This window comes from Thermobia domestica, chromosome 14 (assembly GCF_964235325.1).
Source record: "Thermobia domestica chromosome 14, izTheDome1.hap1.1, whole genome shotgun sequence".
Lineage (NCBI taxonomy): Eukaryota > Metazoa > Arthropoda > Insecta > Zygentoma > Lepismatidae > Thermobia > Thermobia domestica.
The window spans coordinates 896,805-922,436 of record NC_137467.1 but is presented as its reverse complement, the minus strand read 5'-3'; the positions used below and the strand labels follow the sequence as shown (position 1 = coordinate 922,436).

The 25,632-nt window shown below is 37.1% G+C and overlaps 1 protein-coding gene across 1 annotated transcript in view; it reads right to left on the bottom strand.

Annotated features, from left to right (window-relative positions):
• LOC145669477 (protein broad-minded-like) overlaps positions 1 to 10,798 on the bottom strand; it is a 37,154-nt gene extending 26,356 nt beyond the window's left edge. The window contains exons 1-2 of the mRNA XM_081737652.1: positions 7,961 to 10,798; positions 2,275 to 2,510 (exon numbers count right to left, since the gene is read on the bottom strand). Coding sequence (XP_081593778.1) covers positions 2,275 to 2,510; positions 7,961 to 10,325 — 2,601 coding nt within the window. The 5' untranslated portion in view covers positions 10,326 to 10,798. The remainder of the gene's footprint in view (positions 1 to 2,274; positions 2,511 to 7,960) is intronic.
• Between the last annotated feature and the right edge of the window lie 14,834 nt (positions 10,799 to 25,632).

Sequence of the window (25,632 nt, the reverse complement as noted above, 5' to 3'; positions counted from 1 at the left end):
TTCTTGGCCAAATAACGGCCCACGGGTCGAATCTGGCCGGTAAATGTATTTCATCCGGCAGGAAATCATTTTGTTCCGTTCCTAATTTTGCGCAAAGCACCTTGTTTCTTTCTTGACTTTCACAGAACAAGAAGAGAGTAGATGATCATCATCATAATGTACTTGAATTGAGATTCCACTTCTAACTTCTTTTTTCTTTTTAACGTTTCCGTTACCACCTTCATTCTCTAATTGATTGGTACCTAGTCAGCTTTTGAGAAATTCCAATTTCATAGAGTTACATGTGTATACTTTTAAGTGTTTATAGCTCAAACCAGTATTCATTACAGATTCCTTTCTCCCAGGGATACTTTCAATACATAGAGGGTGGAATTAATACAGTGAAAGATGTTGATCACCACGTGGAGCAAGATCGGAGAAACGTTCTGGGAGTAATTTCGTATCTCCGAGGAAGAATGTCCCCCAGGGCCACCCCCTGAAATCATCACTGCCTCTGGCCCTAGTTGGCGTAGACTAGGGTTTCTCCACATGTGGAAGGCATGTCATTGATGGTATGTAAGGTGGTACGGAGATGAAAAAGTTTGAGAACCCCTGGCCTAGACATATTAAACATATAGTATAATATGCGCAATACACTGATTATCAACAATCTAGGAGTACGTTATTAAAAGAAGTATAAAAGTGCCTTTACAGTACGGTACGGTGTAACAGTACATCAGTGTTACAGTACGGTTTTGATGAACAGTATCATCTTCATCTGTCAGCGAAACTTCGTAAAAATATTATTCCCCATCCTTAATTGCACGAAGATTTAGTGACTAATGAAGGTGGTAGAGTTTATTGAAAATGTACCAGAACAGAGTAAAAAAACGACGCACTAACATAAGCACTTTTAAACTTATATCAACTGAGGATGGCAGCATTTACACTCCTTTCTCAGAACAATACGTACCTAATCCTAATGCTTTGGATTAAATTGGCCGGACCGCTAGGTTTACTCTAGTTAACTATTAATACAACAGACAGCACTAGCCTCGTTAGTGACCGTACGTTGCAGTAATTACTAAAAACGCTGCTGCACGAGAGCTGGTCCGTTTCTTTCCCTTTTCCCGGATAGTGTGCTCGCCGACAGACGTCATCCCTCAAAATATGACGGGCTAAATGGCCATAGATGGAGCAAGCCCAGAAATCAAAATCCTAAACGTCACTACACACGAGCGACCGAAGGTTAAATAAAGGAATTGCACATAGTTAATTGTAAGAAATACAAAGCAAATAATTCAGTCTTACATTTGAATCTGGTGATTTCAATAATAAACCTGGATTTTGTCGCAACTACATTTTAATTTCATGAAAAGTGTGAACAGCAATTATAAAGACTATTCCTCACAAAGTCTGCAGGAAGAGACAGAATAATATTTAACATTTCACTCGCTCTCAGGTAATGTGAAATATAACAATCGGCTGGAATTTTCTCAGAATGTCAAATAAGCAATCAGATTTCATGTAACTTATGTTGCTGAAAAGTTATTGGCAACTGAGAGTTATGTTTACCTGTTAAATAATGTTTCCACATGTCCCTGCTTAGTAATGCACATTTGCAGACGCTTCTTCCAATTGCTGCTGAACACAAAGCAGGTATCGAGTGAAATTTCCACACGGCCAACAGCAATTTTTCCTAAGTATTTAAATAACAACTTATATTCGAATTATACTGAATAATTATTTTTGTTATCATTGTATGCTATTCTTTCCATAATTCTAAATGTTGATTGGATCATTTCACAATGATTTCTGGTTTACTTGCATAATGTATTTCTTATATAATTAACACTTAATTAGTGAAACTTAATATTACCATAATAAATACTATAATAAAAAAATGAACATTACTGTATGGAATGCGTGTTAAGAGTACACTGCAGACGGCGTTTATATTGTTACTCCTACTTGCGAGTAAATGTATGTAGTGTTTACTAAAATTTAACTTATTGCTTATTGTACTGTTTTGTGTGGATGAAGGACTAAGTTGAATAAAATGTAAAATAATATTTGTGAAGCCGAAGCTCTCTATTACTAACTAGCTGTTGAAAGTAACAGGATTGGTTGCCAAAATTATACTAGGACTGTAACAATCCTATCAAGACTCCCAGGGCACATTATTATAGGTGAGTATTAGTTAACAAACGGTCCCTCTTTATTGGTTATTACTACTCACATCCATTCTTGTATATTTGGTATTTAAAAGAAATAAAATGATGCCCGTTCACTTACCTGCAACTGAAATCTGTTCTCCAAATACAGACTCACATCCATGAACGTGGTCAAAATTCTTAACACAAGGAGTCCAACGTAATGAATAGTCTGGACATCAATCACGTGGCTGTATCTTTCCTCTGCACAGAACGTGAGCGTGTAATCCAGGAGCTCTGGAAGATTGGAAGGGCCATGTTGCATCTCGATCAGAGTCTCTTCACTCCCCTCCTTCTCCAGTAACAGAGCCTTCACTCCTGCAAAATAACATACAACCATTTGACATATCACCAATGACCGCTATTACAGGAAGTATTACAATAAAAGACGCCTTCATCAGGAAATTTGTTACAAGAAACCATACTAGTGCTCCCTCTGACCCATTTATACGTAAATAGATACTTCTGATTACAATAAATGCCTTCATGGAGTTTATATGACCCCTCCCTGCCCCCCAAAAAAGTACGGTATTTGGATGTATTTTATCAATAGTAAACATTATTAAAAAGAAACAATATTTAGATTTTTTCTTTGATTGCAACTGCATAACAATAATAATAAACTACAAAAACACCACAGAAGAAACATTCATAAACTTACAAAAAAAGCAAAGCTGCTTTTGTAGTATAATGTCTTTGAGTAATGAATGGTTGAGTTGAGTTGATTGTAATTTAGTGTCCCTTTCAGCAGCGAGGCTATATGAGACGTGGACCTACTGATTAACGTGGAATCCGGAAACTAGGTCTATATATTATAATACGAATAATATATGGGAGTGAAACGTGATAACCTACAAATGTGATTTTACGAAAATTTACACTTTTTCCAACATTTTTCGGTTTTGGTTTAAACCAGTTGGTTTTTTTGAAAGAAAAAAAAATCAGCTGGTTTAAACCAGCCAACCTTACGACTAAGTAACGTTTGTGGTGGACAACATCGTGCCCGTGGGTTTTCTCGGGTATTCCTGTTTCCCCCCCCCCCCGCATTCTTCTTCCACTAATTCTTCCATTATCATTCACTTGACTTAATTATTTGTCTCCCTTAGAGTAAAGGGTATAAGCGTGAGACGTTAAACTGAATTATTTCATTTCATTAAAATGTTACCTGTTTTAACAGTTTTCCAGATTTGTGAATTTCATTGAACTGTTACCAGCTTTGAGTTTTCTGGACTTGTATCTTTAACCATATTGTGTTCTGGGATGTATATTTCTATTCTAAGGCCATCATAATCTGAGCTTTGACAGATCTAACATCGTCTAAGTTGACGACAGTGTTGCGAACTGTCATAGCAACAAGAATCAAAGCGACCACTTGATAGAACGATGAAGGAATCGAATTACTTTATCACTGATTGAATCAAATTATAAGTTGAAATATTTAGAAATATTCATTTTAAAAATAATCGTACTTCACTTTACTTCTCAACATTCCAGTAAAACGTAGTTCCACTAGACCTAACGCTATTGCTACAATAATGATTTTTTTTTTCTTTTTCCACTTATTGATACGACTCTGTCCTTTGGCGAGATTGCTACGGAAATAGAAGTGGTGTTGCATAGAATAACAACCGGCCCACCCCCCTGTCGCCGCAGGGAGTAGGTTTTCGTGGAATTGAAAGCGAAGAGGGTAGACATTTGTAGAGAGTGTGTCTGTATACGGCTGTTCTGTAGTTCAAGGACAATGACCCTTGATTTCAAATGTCAAGCTGAAATTTACAGGATTTCTAATGGTCTTTGTAGGAAATTTGTTGACATCGTTAAAAATACACATAGTTTATAGATTACAGAGACTGTTATAATGACCTTTTCATAAAGACTGATTTAGAAATTGAGTAGTTGGAAAGTAACGAACATGATCCAGGTATGCTTGTCTTTTCGTAGAAGACTTAAAAAAAGTGAATATGAAGGGGAGGATACGTTTAGACCCACAAAAATACATTTGGAAACACTAGGTTGTTTCCATGCTAACAGAACAGTGTTGTCGCATTTATACCTACTCCTTACTGTGAAAGTTTTTGTGTTGTCATGTTGTTTTGATTTTTTGTGCTATCATATTGTGGTGTAATCGTTCTTTTTTATCAGTGGAACATCATTTGTATTCGTATTATTCACATACACCTAACATATAAATTTAGTATGTGTGTGTGTGTTTGTGTTTATGAACACAATGTCTGAAGTGCGTAAGAAGTGCAGAAATGGGGTGCCCTTGACAAGTCAGGCACAGGAATTCGTGTTTAATCTTAGGGAATATTTCGAAAAAGAACATAATAACGGTCCTCATCGCCATTGAATAAAGTGATTGAAAGAGTAGCTTCAGCTTTACACATCAGCCCTGCAACTGTGAAAAGAATAACAAAACAGAAGTGTCAGAAAGACCTCGCTGAACCGACGAAAACTTTACCTACGCTAGGAAAAAAGCGTAACATTTCTACAATAAACGGCATCAAACTGTCTACAATTGTCATTCTATAGCCTAAGTAGTTTTCAATTAAAAAAAAAAAAAAAAATCATATGAGCCTTACGCAGTCATTCTGACGCGTGTTTAGTGTCATACTAAAGAGTTGAGTTGATTTTGAGTTTAACGTCTCTTTCAGCAGCGAGACTATAAGAGACGTGGATCTATTGATTAACGTGGAATCCGAACCACATGAGCTCCCGCCGGGAATCGAACCTGGGTTTCCCACGTCAAAGGCGTATGCAAACTGCTTAGCCAGAAGCTCGATATCATACTCAAGAGTTCGACTAACCTATGTTTCAATGCAGCAGTCAGGCCTTTAGTATGACGCTAATCATACGTCAAACGACTCTGCATAAGGCCCTATGTGTTTAGAAGTAACAATTGTTTTCTTTACGGTTTTGTAAACAATCTCAACGATATACTAATTTGTTTGTGTTCTTTTGACTGATACTTTCGTCAGGCATAATGTTAAATATTTTTGTTGTTATAGATAAGTGATTCATTTCCCACAAAAAGAGCCCCTTGTTACCAGGGTTGCCTGGTTTAAACCAAGGTGATTTAAACCAGCTGTTTTTTTTTCAAAAAAACCAACTGGTTTAAACCAAAAAGCGAAAAATGTTCGTAAAAGTGTAAGTGTTCGTAAAATCTTGATGGACCCACATTTGTGGGTTATCACGTTTCACTCACGTATATTATTCATATTATATTCAGATCTAAATTCCTCATTCATTACTCAAAGGAATTATACTACAAAAGCAACTTATATTATTTTTATAAGTTTATGAATGTTTCTTATGTGATTTTTTTTATAGTTTATTATTGTTATTATGCAGTTGCAATCAAAGAAAAATTCTAAATATTGTTTCGTTCTAATAATGTTTTCTATTGATAAAACACATCGAAATGCCGTACTTTTTTGGGGGGAGGGGGCGTCATACAAACCGCACGAGAGGCATTTATTGAAATCCGAAGTATCTTTGTTATCTATTTATGTATAAATGGGTCAAAGTGGACTTGAATAATTTGTATTTTTATTCACTTTTCGTACTGATACGCAAATTAAGTCGTCGTATTTCTTTAACTTGGAATAATAAAAGTCGTAGTGAACTAACTTGGACTAAATTAGTTCTTTTGTACTCTACAGTATTTTGAAATTGTCCATATGTAAATCTGTATAATGGTTTCATTTCTGCAACTATTTATCTTTTTGTCCTTCTGAAATGACTCTTGATAGTTATATTAACAAGTATGTAAAGATCAGTACAACGTATTTTTATCAGGAGTCCGTGAGTGAGTCGGCAGACGTATTGCAGTTGTGGCCAATTAGTCCCGGTTTCGAGTCCAAATGAAGGACAGTTTCCCTTGGATGTAAGCCGAGAAGCGGTTGGATTCCGCTTTAAGCGTATGTGACCCCTTCCAGCATAACCCGCTTGTTGCATAATAACACCAAGGCGAAACAAACTTATTTCTGTCCATATGTGATATAAATGCATAGAGCAAATTATTTAAACCAAAAAACCTGGTTTTTTGTTTGTTTTTTTTTAATAAAAACCATGGTTTTTGCCAAGCCTGATTGTTACAGAAGGTAAGTGTGGCAATCGCGCTTGATCGCACGTGAGAGTTGTCAGAGTTCTTCTTAGCGCGGCCTCACTCTAATACTTCGGTGTCTCTAATCCTTATGTACGATGCAGATAGTTTTGGAACTGTCTGTATGAATATTTACATTTGAAATTTGCGCCTTTTTCCAAAATTTTGCACCTAAGGTTCCTAGCTTTAGTTATTAGAAACTATCTACTGACGTAATGTTTAATAGAAAGATATAGTTTTGTCAACATGTTACCCGTAAGCATAATTAAATGGCCTGTAAAACTTTTCACAATACAATAGAAATCATTATAATATGTTGGAACAGGAACATTAGTGTATTTGGAGCTATTATATTTTTGTTATGAACTAACTACCATGGTATGGTTTATATATTTTGTTTCCAGAATGTGATGTATGGAGAGTGACGCAGACACTAGAAGAAAGGGGAAAACGGAACCCTTTGAATATGGTGCTATAGAACAATGATGAAAATTAAATGGGGATGGGCGAATAAGGTATCAAATGAAAAAGTACTAGAAATGGTAGGACAAAAAAGAAGTGCATGGAAGAATATTTCAAAGACAAGTTAAGATGATTTGATACATTATCAGCCATGGAGGGAAAATACCTGGAAGAAGGCCACGGACCAAATAATACAAGAAATTTAGGAATGATCCAAAAAAAAAAAAAAGCATCAAAATACTGCGATCTTGGCGAGCAATTAGTTTTTGGATCAGCAGGGGCACAAAATTTTTGAACGGACCCTAAACCAATTTTTGGTATTCATACACTTCTTTTTTGTCCTACCATTAAATAAAATGAAGTTAAGTGATAGTTCGGGTTTAGCTACACTATATGTATTTCTCCAGATATAAGGACTACAAGAAAATGTTTCTTTGAAATATATTGGATGTTTTGATGCAAAAAGGAAACAAAAGTTAGAGAAGTGAAAAGTCTAGCCCAAAATACGGAAAGATAAAAAGATGCGTCAAAGCAATCGAGAGACCTGGTTCAGAATACTGCAGATTCTGCAAAAATTACCTACACAAGAAACACTTGTATTTGTTAAAAGTACGCTTTACGCGACGTAAAAAACAGTTCAAACTATATTTATGGGAGTCGTCCGTGCATTTAAGACATCTACACATAGCAGGCATGTCTTTATACTTTTTTCTGTTGGCTATTTTTTTTCCCCTCTCTCTTTGGAAACTTTTCTGCACAAGCGCGGCATATTTTCTGCGATCAGATCGCAGATCGCAACATGTTTTGCTATGGGGCCAACAACGTTTTCCATTATCTAATGGAACCATGAGATTTGATTAAAACAGTAGGGTCTCTTATGTAACAAATCAGTCGCTGAGGAAAATGAGGAATTCATATTGAAATTTTTTACATTAATAAATATTTAGACGCAACACTGTATTTTGTTTTTCCTCTTTTTAGTGCTGTAGGAGGTTTCGATACACACGATCGAAAATGTCTTGGAAAATATATTGAAAATATCCTACAAGGAAAATATAGCGCGCAGAATATGAATGAGGGTACCTCTCGAAAAATTAAAATACATGTTACTTCACAGTAGAGAATTGGTGTTTAAGAAACTTATTTACGTAGACGGAAAACATCTAACACATAATTAATACTGAACAAGTGCAGGTCTTACCTTTTAACGTAGAACCCATGGCTGCAACAACCTGAAGAACTTCTCGCAGCGAATCGTATTGCTCCCTCTCGGACAGCAACCTGATGTGATCATCCTTCTCGCAGGTCTTCCAGAGGTTGAGGAGCTCCTCCATCAGAAGTCCGTCCTCCTCGATTGCCTTCGCTCCGTTTTCCAAAGTGCTTGACAGCATCAACACCAACCGAAGATCTGAACTTTTCCACGGAACGGACGGTAGCTGAAATATGTCCATAAATATATCAAGAAGAATACCTTCCCTCTCGACAGCGTATAGTCCCTTGGGAGTCCGTAGCATGCCTCCAAAACACGAAAGAATATACTTGAAGATAGTGTTTTGTCTTTGGATTTCCTGTGAAGTGTTATAGACCAATGGCTGACTGTATGATGAATAAACGCTTAAACTCATGCTGCCTTTTAGCTGCCTGTAGATGCTGGCAACTGCCGAGAAGAAAAGAGAGGGCTCGATCGCCGCGTAGCCTTCGTGATCAGCGCTTAACTTAGAACAAATACTCAGAAGAGCCTTCATAATCCGAAGATTCGCGTGCGCGTAATTCTGCAAGAGAACGGCCACAAAATCCGCGACGGACTTCGCCATACTCGACGGGCCTTGATCCCTCACTTTTGAGCTGCTTTTACGCCTCGTGTTGAACAACAAACAATTCAGTCCGCTCTCAGAGTTCACCAAAATGTCCAAAAACTCGACAGTATGATTCTGAATAGCTGGCAACAACTCCTTCATGTCACCACTTGCTGCTGGTTCTTCGCAAAGACTAGAATTGGCCTCCAGAATAGGTTGCATAATCGCTGTGATTAGTGATCGTTCACTCACAAGAATTCCTACCGCTTGGCTCTGCTGGAGAACGTAACAAACCGCGTTTGTCACCATTTTAACAGGTCCCTGGCATTTCGGCTCACAAGCAAACTTATTCAAGAACTCTACAAGGGCGACCATCACGTGATGCACGGTCACTGGCTCATCTCTGGACGGAACTGTAACGGGGAACAGCTTCCTTCCTTTCTCATAACGCATTAGCTGACATACAATGTTCATACAGTGAAGGAAGATGCTGTACCTCACAACCTCACCGGACACTGAAATATTATCGTCGCTATTTACAATTTGCAACCGGTCTTTCAGAAAATCACATTCTTCTGGCGAGAACGAGTAAATCCACGCGAATACTTCTTCCACGCAATACTTCATAAGGGCCGACGTTTTGGAGAACATAGTTAGTAGCAACGTTCGACTATATGTACCGTGTAACCAATGCTTACTCCAACTCGCGACGGGATCTAAGACTGCCAACAACTGAAACGGATACAAAATCTTGCCCTTTGACCAACCTTCGTATGTATGCATTGCTAACAGATCCACTAAATTCTCAATCATTTCTTCAACGCGCCTTTCGGTGTATCTGACCCAGTTTTTGGGCATTTCTTTCTGGCACTCCAATATGAGATGAGTAATCCTCACCAGCCTCTGATGCGCAGGTTTAGATGTATCAATGCCATTGTTAAAATTAGGCAAATAATTTTGAAGTTTCCTCGAAAGATACTGAACTGTTAAACTTTCCAAAAGGTTGAGGAAACCTTCTTTAATAGCAACATGCGAAGATGACATAGCTAGCTTCGCATGAACCCTCAAACTTAAAGAAAATAAAACAGTGTTGTCTTCACACAATGCTTCCCGTAAACCTCTCCGAATCTGAGGCCAACTTGTGCTCGAAACGGCGTCCGACATGTGAGTCGTCAGTAGTAAATGAAGTGCTTCAATTCGGTACCTCTGCGGTTTATGCCCTGCAATGTCCTCAGCAAGTTCTTCATACTGTTCTGGCTGAAGCATAATGAAATTATTTTGATTCCACGAATCATCCATAGATAATTCTCCATCGCTGGATAAGCTCAGATTTGTTTGACATCTGGGTGTATCTAAAGCGCTATTACCTATACGGAAATCCTGAAGCACCTCCTCTTCAAAATTTGAAAGCAAATTTTGAACTGAAGGCTCAATGTTATTCCTGATTTTTTCCATGAGGGAAATCATTTCTGGAGATTCTACTATCTTATGAAAAACCTCATGAGCAATCCGCCTCCAATTGTCTACTGTTACGTTTTGTATTGATCCTACCTCACTTTCTACAAAACTTTCCAATTTCGACCGAATAATATTGCGAATCCAACGTATCAAAGTATAATACGGAAAAGCCTCATCTACATCTTCCAGATACTGCAACATGCCTTCCATGTTATGAATTGACCCGGCAGTTCGAATAAGCGGATCAAGACGAACCAACAGTTCTTTGATACCGAAATCAATTTCTTCCACATTTGCATTTGTAGCTGCCATTTTTAAAGGTAGAAGAAAGCTATCACTTCACGATTTACACATTTGATTTGATTAGTATTAAAAGCTAATTTTTCTCACTCTTCCGTATCAAGATATAAAAGTGCATTTCCATTTTATTATAAAAATGATATATTGGAAAACATCTTTTAACCATGAGAAAGGTAACTACTTGTTTCTCCGTCAATCCAGTACACTACATCGGACACAAACACAATCAAACATCCATTTACTCTATTTCCTGAAAATATCATAGTTAGTATTAATCCTCTTCTTACAGGAAAAGCTAAGAAACTATAAAAACTAAACACTGCGCATAGCTTTCTTTAAGGAATTACGAAAAGTAAACACTTCCATCTTCATGTTACTATTTTGTCACAAACAATTCGCTTTTCAACTTTCATGCCGCGCATTAGTATAGCCAGATACACACAGTGTTGCAAGGTAGGTCTTCCAACTAATTACCGCAGAACGGGATCTCATTCCGTAACGGTTTGCATCCACTCAACATAAACTGCGGTAGTTGGCGTTACAGTAATTATTATGTACAACGTACACTCACACGTTGAAATCCTCAAATGTTGCCAAATGCATTACGGATGTGGCCCGGGATGTCAAAAATGCAATCTTCATACTTCACTCTAACAGGATATCCACTGAAACCGAGCTAAGATTTTGCTTAGAAAATAAATTTAATGAAACACACCAAATAATCCTCCATATATTTTAAAAACATATCAATGTTGGAGAGGAAAGGAGGGAAATTGGACATAACTTACTGAAAAAAGTGAAATATTTCTTGCTGATTGACGACTTGTGGCACCAAAAAATGTCAAAACCCCTAAGCAGTGGTGGTTTCAGAAAATATTCACCGGAGAGGGCGACGAAATTTGCATAAGAATGGGGTGAAAGTATTAATGCAAAAATATTGGTAACCAAGGTTGAGGATGAACAGAGAAATGCCCCGAATAATTTCTTGGCTCCGTGGACGTTTTTGTTTAGACAACTTCCCGAAATCATCATTGGAACTAAACAATCATAGGCCTATATTGCTAGAATTTCTGGTAGATATAGGCTTTACCGTTTTCAAAAATGTGGCTTATATCCATACATATATCCAACATTACATCCGTTTATGCAAGTACACACTGAAGTATAGAATTATGGGATGGGTATATCATACGCCGTATACTCCCGCATACCGTCTACTACATGCCCTAAGCAGTGGCGTAACAATGGCCTTTGGCATAGGCGTCTATGGCGGGGGAGACGAGGGGGTCCCGTCCCCCCAATATTTTGAAGTACAGAATAAACAATATTTAATTCTAATTTAATTTATTTACTAACGACAGAATAATAAATAAATAAATAATAATCATATTTATTTGGAATATCAGAGTTCTTGATATACCTTAGGGGATCTGTGAAGGTAAGCAGAAAGGTAACAAATGGAACCGAAGATAATAAATAGGTTGGGCTAGGTAGCACCATTTTAATCACTTTCTTCGATGCCCCCCAATTTTACATGCCAGAGACGCCAGTGGCCTTTGGCGCCCCTAGACAAAATCCCTAGTGGCGCCCCCTCAGCCATTGAATAGGCCAATGCATGACCATCTGTAACTTATGCCCACGCGCCACGACATCCTGCATTTCACTACCTTTGGGCAGTAATGCTAACATGAGATTTTCTTTCCACTAAAAGAGGTCTAAAAATTCGCTAACTGAAAAAAAATATATATAATCACGTCTACAAAAATATTGTAAGTAATATTGCAATCGGTATTTGAAAAGATCAGCTAAGTATTACTTTCCAACAATGTTGAGTTTCGAGCCTAGATAGGTCAGTATTCTCCTCATCCATTTAACATTATTACATCATCTTAATATCAGGAGCGGAAGAAGGCAAAATTTTCACCCGGCAAAAATGTCTTTGTTTCGCCTCCCTCCCACCTAGTCTTAGCCTATATTTTACACTTTATTACAGCGGTATAAGAAAATACGATCGAAAATTTATTTTGGTCTGCTCATTTGGGCGCCCCCGTACGTTGGCGTCCCGGGCAGTTTCCTGACGATTGGTGCTTGTGTTTGACACCTGCATCTGTAGCCGCAGTACGTGGCAATTGTACTGTGCCTCATGGCAACACTTTTTAACTTGTTTTAATCCAGATCTTATTTGTCATAGCATTTGTATCATTGCTGAAAGCCTGTTGCGAAAGGGAATTTAATTTAAAGTTAGTAAGTTCAGTACATGTTATATAGGAGAGATATCGTATTAATACAGAAGGATTAATTTCTTAATCATACGGTGATATAACCTCGACAAGCTTTCAGTAATGCCAATAATTTGATACGCAAATGTAATAAACTGTAAGCAAAGTGAGCTGGAATTTTTATTCTTACCATATTCGTTAATGAAGACCGCGAAAACTTGGGGCACCATTTATATAATTTGCTTCCTTTTTATTAAAAACCTGGGGCGCCCCCTTATATACCGAAACGCCCTGCGCCCGTAGGCAATGCCTACCCTATTACTACGCCACTGCCCCTAAGTCACGTGATATAGCATGACTCGTAATACAAAGATGTTATAAAATAGAGGATCTGCCCATATGTATCTTCATCCTATTAAATCAATGAAACCAAAAAACAACCAAGCATCGCTAAGTCTGATTGGCTACTCTCGTTTCTACCATCGTCTGATTGGCTACTTTCGTTTCCGCCATGATTGTTGGCTCAAAACACTGCGATCTTATTGGGCGGAGTGGGCAGAGTAGAGGTGGCGAAACTGTGACGTATGGCTTCAAGATTTAGTTGTAAGGGCAGATCCTATATTTTATAAGATCCTTGTCGTAATATAACATTATACAGAATGGCACCATAAAAGTAACTTGGCGTAATAATACAAGATACCGGAAGAAATAGTAAAAATAAATAAATAAAATGAATTAGACATTGGCTTACCTATATGATATAAGAGATTAGAGATGGGCACGAGAGAGTTGGAGCGAGTTTTCTTCGAAACTCGACTCGACTCGAAACAGACATATTTGAGCTCGACTTGAGAACTCGGCTCGAAAAATTTCCTTCAACTTGATTCGAATTCGGGTCGAATTTCGAGTCGAGTCGAGACAAAACGAGTAAATCTTGTGTGCAGTTTCAAGTACTCTCCTCAAGTGTCCTACACAAACAATATAATTTTATCAATGATACAACTACTACTAGTACAACTTATTATTATTATTATTATTATTATTATTATTATTATTATTATTATTATTATTATTATTATTATTATTATTATTATTATTATTATTATTATTATTATAACGCCCCATATAAACATGAATGATAGGTGGTTTCTATCTGAATACTAAAAACTAGATGACTGCCGACCTCGGTAGTCGTGAAGGCTAGAAGGCAAGGACACCGTTCACCAGGTTCCGGGTTTATATTGCGGAGGAGCATCAGACCTGTTGCCAGACGGGGCCAGGGCATGAACTCTCCCTGAATGTTAATTCACACCCCTGGAACTGTGAGTTGTGATAACCAGCGTTTGAGAATTTAATTAAAACATGAATTTGCAATAGAATGCTATAGAATAAAACATGCTACATGTTTTTATGATTACTTTTCTTCACTACAGCCAAAACGAGCCAAATCCTGTATGTAGTTTTAAGTACTCTAGCTCTGAGCGAAGCAGAATCGAAGGGATGAACATGTAAAGGATTAAGGATCACACGCAAATTCAATGTCCAACCATCACAGTGCTGACGTCATCATTAAGGGCTAGGGGACAGGTACAAAACGGAATTGAATTAAATTTACTAACACAAACTGGTATCTTAGCTTATACCGTTGGAAAGAAATGAGGGAAGTTGCAACACCCTCTTCTTCGTCTTTTTCAAAGACTAATCACTACTAGTGATGTTTTTTTTTTTTTTTTTCATTTCATTGCCATATGAAATGCTTTCAATTTGAAGGAATTTATTGGAATCACTTCTTGATCAACTAGTTGTATCGCCAGGATATATTTTCTGTGAAAATCTATCTACTTCCGGATTTCCGTTATATTTCACTAAATATATTTTACCGTAAAAGAACTAACTCTATGGCCTATAGAACCTGGAGGTTCAATGCCGCTCTCATAAAACCTCTCCAATGGCTTTGTCCTTACCCAATTGAATCGAGTTTCTACGTACTTTGCATTCCTATTTCTCCTATATCCTCTTAATACTATCCTCTCATCAGCGTCTAGGTCTTCCTAATGGACATTTTCCGTTTGGATTTCCAGTCAAAACGTTGAAAGTATTCCTACTTTCATTCTCGCAACATGACTTGCCCACCTGAACCTCTTAGATGTGATTACTCCAACAATGTTTGGTAAAGAGTGTAGATTATGCAGTACCTCGTACCTCGCTATGAAGTTTCCGCCATTCCCAATTGCCGTTCTTCCCTTAAAGTAAGCAACCATGTTTCGCAACAATACAGAACAATAGGCATGATTACCCTTCTATATATTTTAACCTTCAAATTCCTCGACAGAATTCGGGACGACAAACGATTTTGAACTAAATAACAACACGAATTCCCTGCGTTCAGTCGACATTTAATTTCTTCGTGGATATGATTTTGGTCTGATCATATTGATCGTAGATACTTGAAAATATCCACTTTATCCAAAATATTATTTGATACTTGGACGCATCCATCATTTGCAATATTACAACCCCAGCAACCTTCAATGTATTTAGTTTTGTCTGCATTTACTTCTAAACCTGAAAACATTTAATAATGTCTCTACATGTTTTTCTATTGTTCTCCTATCATCCCCTATCAGATTTACAGCATCAGCATACGCCATAACCTGCTGAATACCATTCAGCTCTAGGCCCTGGTTTCTATCTTTGATTTTCCTTATAGCGTACTCCAGAATAAGGTTGAATAATAATCTCGACAACGCATCTCCTTGTTTCAAGCCATCTTCGACGAGGAAGCTCGTGGACAAGGATTTTCCTACTCAGATTTTACTTTGGGATTCGTTTAAACACATCTTAATTAATTTAACTAGCTTTTTAGGTATTCCAAATTCTGCAAGAATGTTGTATTAATTTATCTTCTAACACAATCGTAAGCCTTTCTATAAATCAATAAATAACTGATGTACCGGAGTATTGTTTTTCCATTTCTTTTCGAGTATTTGTCGAATGGTAAATATCTAGTCTATAGTTGATTGATTTCATCTAAATGCACACGAATAATTTTACCCGCGTATGGGATTAATCTTGTTAATAAAATGTTTGAGACGATTTATGTTGACACAATAGAAATCCCTCGAAAATTATTAGAATCCGCTTTGTCGCCTTTCTTGTGAATTGAAACAATGATTCATTCTTTTTCACTTTTGTCGGAATTCCTCCTTGTTCCAGATAAGGAGAATGAGTGTGTAACTTCTTCCACAATTTTCCCCTCTAGCTAAAATCACCTAAGCCGGAATTTTGTCTACACCCGGAGATTTGTATTTCTTTAATTGATTTACAGCAGTTTCTACTTCTGTTCGGCTAGAGTCTGAAATGTATGGTTCTTTTCTTTTCATTTTTCTTTTTGTGCATTTTCTTTTCCCCACGAACTTTAGTTTTTGGCTGTGTGTTAAGCAAATCGTCAAAGAGATCTTTCCATGTATTCAAGATGCTATGTGTATGAGTAAGAATTATTCCGCCGTCTCTGTAATATATACGCGCGAGGTTGATATCCTTTATTAAATTCGTTGATACCCTTGAACACGTCTCGAATTTTTAATTTTACTATTATCTTCAAGTTCATTAATTTATGCTGTCAAAAAGTTGCGTTTCTCTCTTCTAAATATTTTGGAAGTTTCTCGTCTATTGTCAACAAAATTTAGTGTACGAGTAATTAGGGCCTATATCGTTCGGATTTTGTAGCCAAAGTAGTTTTGTCTATTTTCCCTTCTCCGTTAGTTTGTGCATTCCTGATCGAACCATGATTTGTTCCTACGTATTTCCGCGTGCCACAATTTTTCTCTTGTTGAAATTTTAATACTATCCCTAATTTGAACCCAAGTATCCTCAACATTAGTGCTCTCAAAACCTAAAAACGAGAATCTATGACACTTAAATCCGGTATCCCCTTCTCGCCTGGTTCTCCTCTCTCTATTCAACGATAATCTCTCTCTCTCTCTTGTTATCGCGGCTACCAGATAGTAATCAGTGTCACAGCCAGATGCTCTGAACGAACGAACATCAATTATGGTAGACTATCTTCTTCTATCTACTAATACGTGATCAATTTGGTTGTGTGTTCTTCCATCTTGTGAAGCCCATGTGTATTTATGAACGTCACGATGTGGGAATTTTGTACTCTTCACGATAAGGTTTTTGGATGTTCCAAAGTTCACCGTTGTCATTACTTTCCTTATGCAGACTTTCTTTCCCTATAAAAGTTTTTAAAATATCCTGTCTCATTCAGATCCTCTAATAGAATTTTCATATGATATCGCAGAACTTGGTGGAATACCCGAAATCTCTAGCTGCGGCTCTGCTTATTGCTCGTAAATGTGGAGAATGTGAGTCTAGATCAGTGGTTCTCAACCAAACTCCTGTCACGACCCCCATTTTATCACATCTTCTTGCAAGTGACCCCTTATAATTTCTGGTTTGTCATAAGCTTGTGTGGGATTTTTATTGCGGAGATCTCACGATATCCATCTATTTCTATAATAGTAGAATCCATTTTTTGTATATAGTGCATACAGTAACTTCCCTAAAACCGAATGGATTAAAACGAAATTTGGTCAGTTCATTCAAATTACAAATATCGAATCAGATTCGTCATACTGTTTCAAAATGGAGGCAGTTTGAAAGTTTTAATACTTCATAATACTCCCTTAATTTTGAGTCATATGATTAAAAAAATAAAGTGATTTCTGATTTTGGTTAAAAAAAACTTGATAGTTGTTAAAAAAAAAGTTATTGAGTATTTTAAATGACTTGATAATGTGTGTCACGAAAATTGGACCGGACATTGCCACACTACTGAAATCACATCATGCTCAGGTATCTCACTAGTTTTCAATTTTAATTGTATTTTAATGTGCAAGTTTTGTTGCATTCGTATTTTCCTGGTATTTCAATATGCAGTTCTCATTAGTTTCATATCGTACCTCTTTCATCTAAATTGATTTTTAAACAACTCTGCACTTGTTGAAAATGTTTAATAGATCTATTTTTTGTTGTTTTTAACAGAATATATAAAAATAAAAATATGCCTATCAGAACAAAATTCAAAATAATATTTTAAAAAATATTCCGGTATTAGATTCTAGTTATATTTATCTCTTCCACTTATCTTCGCGACCTCCTAGGGGTCCCGGCCCCCATGTTGAGAAACGCTGGTCTAGATTATCTTGCAACATGGCCAGTGACTTTCCTTACCATATTAAAGTGTAGTGTAGCATTTACTAGAAGAATCTTTTGTTATCTGTCAAGTATGCAATACTTCTCAAGGAAAAGAGAACTTAAATAAAATGAGTTTGTGTAGGAAAAGGTCAGTTAGTAACTTGTTTTTCCACGTTATTGGTTGCTAGTGTCAAGGACAGTTCTTTCAGTAGTGTAGCAATTGTCTTATGGCCTGCTATACACTATGAGATAAATCCTAGGAAATATCTTAGAATTTATCATCGGAAAAATGTTACGGGATACCTCGTAGGAAATCCAACCCATTTGTGCCTTACACTTGAAGAGTTTTCCTGTCTGACCGAAAGACGTTTTCCAATATTGTGAGATAGTTGCATTAAGGTCGGTGTATATATCAAAACGTAACAATTATACATCATTGGCTGCTATTCACCTGGCTTCAATGTTTTCTTTGTTTCTTAGGCCTATATATTGCTGACATATTCGATCAACTTTATCATTTCCACTCCTTACTTACTCTGATCAGGCACGTAGCCAAGGGAGGGGTCCGGACCCCCTTCGAGACCAGAAATCAAAAAATAAGGAAGGAAAAAATGAAATGAAATCTTTGAGTTTTACGTCCCACGATTATGCCGGTTAGGCTAAAGGAGACGGTGATGATGAGTAATGAATGAAACGGTGGAATGAAGAAAGTGGGAGGAAACGGGAGAACCCCGAGAAAACCCACGCACACGGTGTTTGTCCACCACAAAGTTCACTTGGCGGGAGCTGGGATCGAAGCCGGGACCCCAAGCACCAGAGGTGAACGCTCTACCACTGAGCCACCGCGGCCCCAGAAAATAAGGAAGGATGAAAAAAATGAAATGAGAAAAAGAAGGATCGCGTTTAAAACTTTTAAAAATCAGGAAGCTTTTGGTTACTCTTTCTTATGAAGAGATTTGCATTACTTGAAGTACATGGTGGCGAGGTGAGCGAGATAACTTGGAAGAGTCAGGGAATTTGAAATTACTAGAAAAGTTACGGAATTCTCAGAATTTCTTGAAAAGTTGCGGAATTCCCAGAATTTCTGCTACTAGTCAGGGAAATTTCAAGCTTCCGAAAGCATAAGTGTCGTTGTGTAACAGCGTGGACATTTTTTATCATAAATTTTCGTCATCGCATCCTTGCAGTATCAAACATGTTATTTCAAAAACAATTTTCTACTGCTCCTTTAACCTGTCATTGGAACAGACATTAGTTGACGGAATAATAAAACAAAAATTTATATGGAAAGAAAGTCTGTTAATATTTGATTCAACAGAGAAAGGAACGCAGATGTAAAATATTTTACGACATTATTGAGTACGTACTATTTATAATAGTGAATATATACTTTTTATAATAGTTGGGGTCATAATGAAAGGAAAATTGTTATTTTTGAATGAACAGAGGAAGGATGTTAATATTGCTAAAATCTTTTTCAATACATTTTTTAATTATTTTAGTCGAGATTTCTTCATAGTTTGTTATTAAAATATTTGGTCTAGGAATTAATTCGTGCGGGTGGACAAGAGATGGCGCAACGAACGGAGCGTCCCACAGTTCCGTGTATCCACACATGTGTTGCAAACCCCTGTCATCGCGTATCGTTCGTAGTATAGGGCAGTGGATTAAAGCGTCAACAACACCAGTTTGTAGTTAAGTGAACATGGCGCAATTTGTGCCTGATAAAGTGTTTTTGCGGGGTGTCCTGCTGCATTACTTTAACATGCAGAAAAGTGCGACTGAAAGTCATCGTATTTTGGTGGAAGTGTATGGTGACCATGCTCTAGCTGAGCGAACGTGTCAGAAGTGGTTTGCACGGTTTAGAAGTAGTGATTTCGGCTTGGCAGACCAAGAGCGAGCTGGACAGCCAAAAAAAATTTCAAGACGAAGAATTGACAGCATTGCTCGAGCAGGATTCGTGTCAAACGCAGAAACAACTTGCAGCAGCATTAGGCGTTGATCAAACAACAGTCTCCAAACGCTTGAAAACCATGGGAATGATTCAAAAGATGTCACATTGGGTTCCACATGAATTGAAAGACAGAGACGTTGAAAGACGAAAAACCATTTGCGAATTGCTGCTTCAACGACAGAGCAGAAAGGGGTTTCTGCATCGAATTATTACGGGTGATGAGAAGTGGATCCATTACGAGAACCCTAAACGAAAAAAGGCCTGGGTGAAACCAGGTGAACCAGGTCCATCACAACCAAAACGAGATATTCACTGTGCAAAGGTTATGCTGTGCATATGGTGGGATATGAAAGGTGTGGTGTACTATGAGCTGCTGCAACCGGGTGAAACTATGAATGGAGAACGTTATCGACGACAATTAATGCGTTTGAAGCAAGCTCTGGCCAGAACACGACCAGAATGGGAGAACAGACATGATAAACTTATTGTTCAACATGATAACGCTCGCCCACATGTCGCAAAACCGGTCAAAACCTATTTAGAAAATGTCGGATGGGAAGTTTTACAACACCCGCCGTATTCACCAGACGTTGCTCCTTCGGACTACTACTTGTTCGATTGCATGAACAACGATTTGATTGGACAGCGGTTTACTTCTTCAGAAGATATCGAAACATGGGTCTCTGACTGGATCGCTTCCAAGGATGAGGACTTCTTTCGCCACGGAATCCGTACATTGCCTGGCAGATGGGCGAAAGTGGTGGCTAGCGATGGACAATATTTTTCTTAAGGTATTTATGTATTTTGTGTTTGTACTACAGCTTCAATGTGTGCGTACCAACCGCACGAATTAATTCCTAGACCAAATACTTACCAACATATCTTCATTTTGTTGTCCTAACAAACCAATATATGTTGATAGTAAAGTAGTTTAGATTGATCGAGCTCCTGGGCATTCAGAATTTCATGTCACGCCCCCCCTCCCCCGTTACGAAATCCTGGCTGAACGAACCAATATATGTTCCAGTAAAATAGTTTAGAATGATCGAGCCCGAGTTGTGATGACCACAGTATTTCATGTCACGGACCCCCGCCCCCTCACGAAACCCTGGCTACGTGCCTGCTCTGATAGAATACTAATGTTCTCAGTTGTATTATTAGTGTCCTAATTTATGTTCTGATTCATATTGTTAATCTTTTGCATCAACTTTTACACTAATAATGACGAGACTCATACCACTTAAATCTCACAATTACTCCTGTTTACAGATTCATCTGCATCTCCTGAATGCATACCAAAATGTTACGTTTCTCAATATAGAGGAAGTGCGGGTAATTTGGACCCCCATTTTTATTTTTAAACAAAAATTTGTCAATATACACATGTATTGAATAATATTATAATAAAACAATTCTTTGTTTATTTGTATAATGTTTGAACACAACAATTTCACTTATGTTGTATTAACTTTACAGTTATTCCTTGTTAAATAAAAAATGTCGAGTTTCGCCCGTTTCCAAAATGGTCGGATAAAGTGGACTCTCGGATCTCAAAAACATAACTAATAAAAATAGACGAACAATAACTAAAATAAAAATGTACTACGCGCTTTTTTTTATCCACTTTTATGTCAGAACAATTAACAATTTAGAATTATTTGAGCACTACTGAGCTATCTCGAGCTGAGCAATATGTTATCTATTCTTTACACAAATCACAAACATAACGCTCAACAATATCTAATCCAGTGCATGTTTCATGTCACCACTCAAAACACTGTACGTATTGGATCCATTTCTCACCGCTTCAATCTTCAATAAATTTTATACCAGAAAGAACGCAAGAGGCATAATTACTCTCAAGTTGATCATCATTCGCATGACTGGAACGAGTGTTTGCTTCTTTCGTTGCGTCTGAACCATGTCAAAAATTTAAACAACAACTCTGATACATCCACCACGTCTTGCAGATGGAGGACATAGTGGTGGTGGTAGCAAGACTTGGGAAGGAGGATCTCGAAATTCGGAGTTCGATGACGTGGAAGGTTGACATATCGTCCCTTTGTTTGCAAAGTGTCGTATCTTTAAAAAAATCGATTTTTGAGTTAACGCTAGCCCCGAATTCCTCTTTAGGAGCTCTATAATTATCTTTAATAGCCGTATCTAAATTCCTAAATGTAACTGTGGAATAAGCAATTTGATGCTCGTCGTATCTCAATTGTAGATAATTAAACTTTTCTCGTGCTGCCGTAACTCAAGATACGACTGTTTGCAAGAAAAAATTAGACAAGTTTCTATTGTTTACACATAGTCGTATCCCAAACGACTTTCTATTTTTGTCTTTCTCTCTCTCTCTCTCTCTGTGTGTGTGTGTTCACTTTAATGTGTAATTTGTTTTAATCCGCCTTATGCAGAGTCGTTTTGACATGTGATTAGAGTAATACTAAAAGCCTGACTACTGCAGGAAACATACGTTAGTCGAACTCTTTAATATGGCTCTAATAACACTTCAAAACATCTCTGCATAAGGCCCAATATGTTTAAGCAAGCAGGAAATATTTATGTGCCTTCACAATTTAGAATATAATATTTAATCATGACAAACAGTCAAACTGTTGTCTCAAGTATTATACTCGAACATTTTGCAAATTTCTTAAATCGATGTAAGTTAAATGAAAACATAAAAAGCTGGAACTAAAATTTAACTTTACGGGCTCTTTTGGATGCAGAAAGTTTTACAATGTCCTTAAAAGATAGCATTGAAACTAATTTACGCTCTATAGAGATGATCATAAGTTTGGAGAGTCGTTGTTATCCTGTTAAGTTTCTGAGGTATTTTTTTAATGATCTTTCGTTCGCTAAATTTCCTTCCCTTGCCTTATAGTGAAAATAAATATTTGCCCAGTTTTGCCCCCCCCCCCCCACAATCTGGCGGCCGTGGCATAAGCCCCGTTTCCCCCTCCCCCTTAGTTACATAATTGCCGACAACTATTTTGTACAAAACCAGCAATCTACAATTAGACTATGTAACGTGTAGACGACACATATATAACCTTTAAATTGCCCCCACTATCCACAGCCCCGTGGGAAGGGACCTCAACCCACCTCCCCCTTTATAATATAGAATTATAAAAGGAGAGAGAAGGAAAATTCCACTCCCCCACGACTGAGAATAATTACGACCGAAGTGGGTGGTTCATTGCTGGACAAGGCTTATTCTTATATTCAAAAGAGAAATTATTTTACCTCTAATAAAATTACTAAACTTCTACGACTACTTGTGAAGTCAAAAAGAATTTTCGAAGAAGTGAAAATTTTTATTATAACAAATCCGAATATTGTATATAGAAAATAATTAACATTCAACAAGTAATAATTGAGTAAATAGAAAATCTGTGTTAGCAATAACTTTTCTCTTAAAAAAATAACTCTTTTCTTTAAAAATACGTTATCCCATAATTTAGAAGTTTTGAATTTAATAATTATTCTAATAATCATCCAATATAGAAAATAGTAAGCCTTTAAAGTAATTTTTCTCAAATGTATGAAACTCGAATTTACTGCTTAGTGGCTTCCCGAAGCATAGGAAAATGGGAGGAAAGAAATTAAGTTTAAATGGGTCAAAACGCATGAATTGCTAACGATACAAATACTGCAATTCTTTCGTTTCCATATTTTTTCCCAACTGAAAATTCCATGAAAAGTATCATTCATTTTAAATTCTTCACTTCCTGAAAATTTTCCGTAACAGCAGTATTGAATCACACGAATTCTGACTAGCAGCATTTAATAGATATCTTTGCAAGGAAAACGGGAATCAACATGTTCTAAGACACTCAAGAATACCGGCATAAATTACACAAGTTATTATAAGTTAACATTACGTTATTTTCCTTTCTTTCTTTCTTTTTCTTTTTTGAAAAATATACTTTCATCAATCACAAGTAATAATACCAAATTCCTGAACAAAACGTAATAGTCATGTAGCGTGAATGAAAGAAAGTAGGAACACTTTCAAAATTTTGACTGGAAATCCAATCAAAAAATGTCCTAGGCGCCCATGGGAAGACAATATTACGATGGATCTGGCAGAAATAGGCATACAAAGTAGAAACTGGATTCAGTTGGGTAAGGACAGAAATCATTGGAGATGTTTTAAGAACGCAACATTGAACCTCCGGGTTCTATAGACCATCGAGTTAGTTCTTTTAAGGTAAAAAATATTTTGTGAAATATAACGCAAATTCAGAAGGTTTATGTTTTGTATGTATGTAGATAAATAAAAACAGAGCACAACTGATACATTTGCACAGAAAAACATCCTGGCGATACAACTAGTTGATGAAGAAGTGATCCTAATAAATTCCTTTAAATTGGAAGCATTTCATATGTCAATGGAATAAAAAAAGATCACTGGTAGTGATTAGTGTTTGAAAGAGATGAAATTCATTGGGTTAAGTTCTGACTATTTTAGCTTCTGCTATACGATTTCGAATATATTATTCCATTTCATTTTTAACATTCCCCTGCAAACAGCAGCTTGCGTGTCTCTCTTCATTCTTCTCATGTTCATATCTTCATTGTCACCATCGTGATTTATCCGATTGGGTAGAAAACCATTATTAACTAAGCAAACTCATCACCATCACAACGCTGAACATTTATTTCAGACTTTGCCCATTTCAGATTTTGAAAACGCTCCTGCGTACACTATACGCCATTACTTGACACCTTGTGTATCACATCGTCATTAACAAATCGCAATGAATAACTTTCGCATAGAGAGTAAAAAAAAAAAAAAAAAAAAAAAAATTAACAAATGTATTTCTTTTCAAGCCGACAATAATATTGACTTAAAAAAAGGCGCCGCATCGTTTACTCTTTTCCGACATCTTTTCTTTCTTCTTGCTCGTTCGGCGCCTCCTTGCTATCAGCGCCCGGAGCCAACGCCCTTAACTACGGCTCTGACTATAGTGTACAGTTGCAATTGACAGAAACACTTTTGGAACGACAAAACTTTTTTCGTCTTTTTTTCTCGTGCTTTCTTTATAGTGGTGTGTGTATTCATCCATCTCAATACATGTAATGTTTACATATGAACTAATCTTCCATTTGAATATTTCAGAATTTTTAAAATTCTTTACCATTTTCGAGAAAAAAATAGTTGCCATGACTTTCGCAATAGCCCTCGTGTGTATATATATAATAGGTATTCTGCCATTATTGGCAGGTCACTTGCTGCGACTGAGAAACTTCCATACACCACGGTCTTCCGCTAAGCTCTTCGTCTTCACATACGATTTCTCTGTTTTGGTATCGTCCATTAATTGTATTCTCCTTCGTTTCCTCCGTCTCTTTCCTTCCACAATACCTTTCAAAAGGTCCTTCATGATACCGTTTCTTCTTAGCCAATGTCCTAACCAGCTTCTCTTCCTCTTCTTAATAATACCTAAAATTGTTATTTTCTTCTCCACTATTTCTAACACCCTTTCATTCGTTTTCTGCTCGACCCAGCTAATTCGCTTTATTCTTCTCCACACCTCCATTTTCAAAGCTTCAAGTTGTTTTTCATCATTTTTGTGTAATGTCCGTGTTTCTTACCCATACAATACAACACTTCACACGAAGCATTTTATGAGTCTCTTTCACAACTCTTTATTCAAGGTCCCACAAAATAGTATTTAACACTTCTTTCGCCTTTCGTATCCTTGCTTTTATTTCATGTTCAAATTTCATACCATTACTAATAATACTATCTAGGTATCGAAACTCATGTCCATTTTCTTTTGCTGAGGTCGTGCCAAGTTATCAGTCCTTGTCCGAGGCTTTTGTGAATATTTCTGAAGAAGTGCCTTATTTTACAGGATGAGGTTGTTAGCCTTACCCACATCCCCAAGCTGGAGGACCACTCCTAGTCGTCTGTCCGCGACTGCTTATTCAGTAT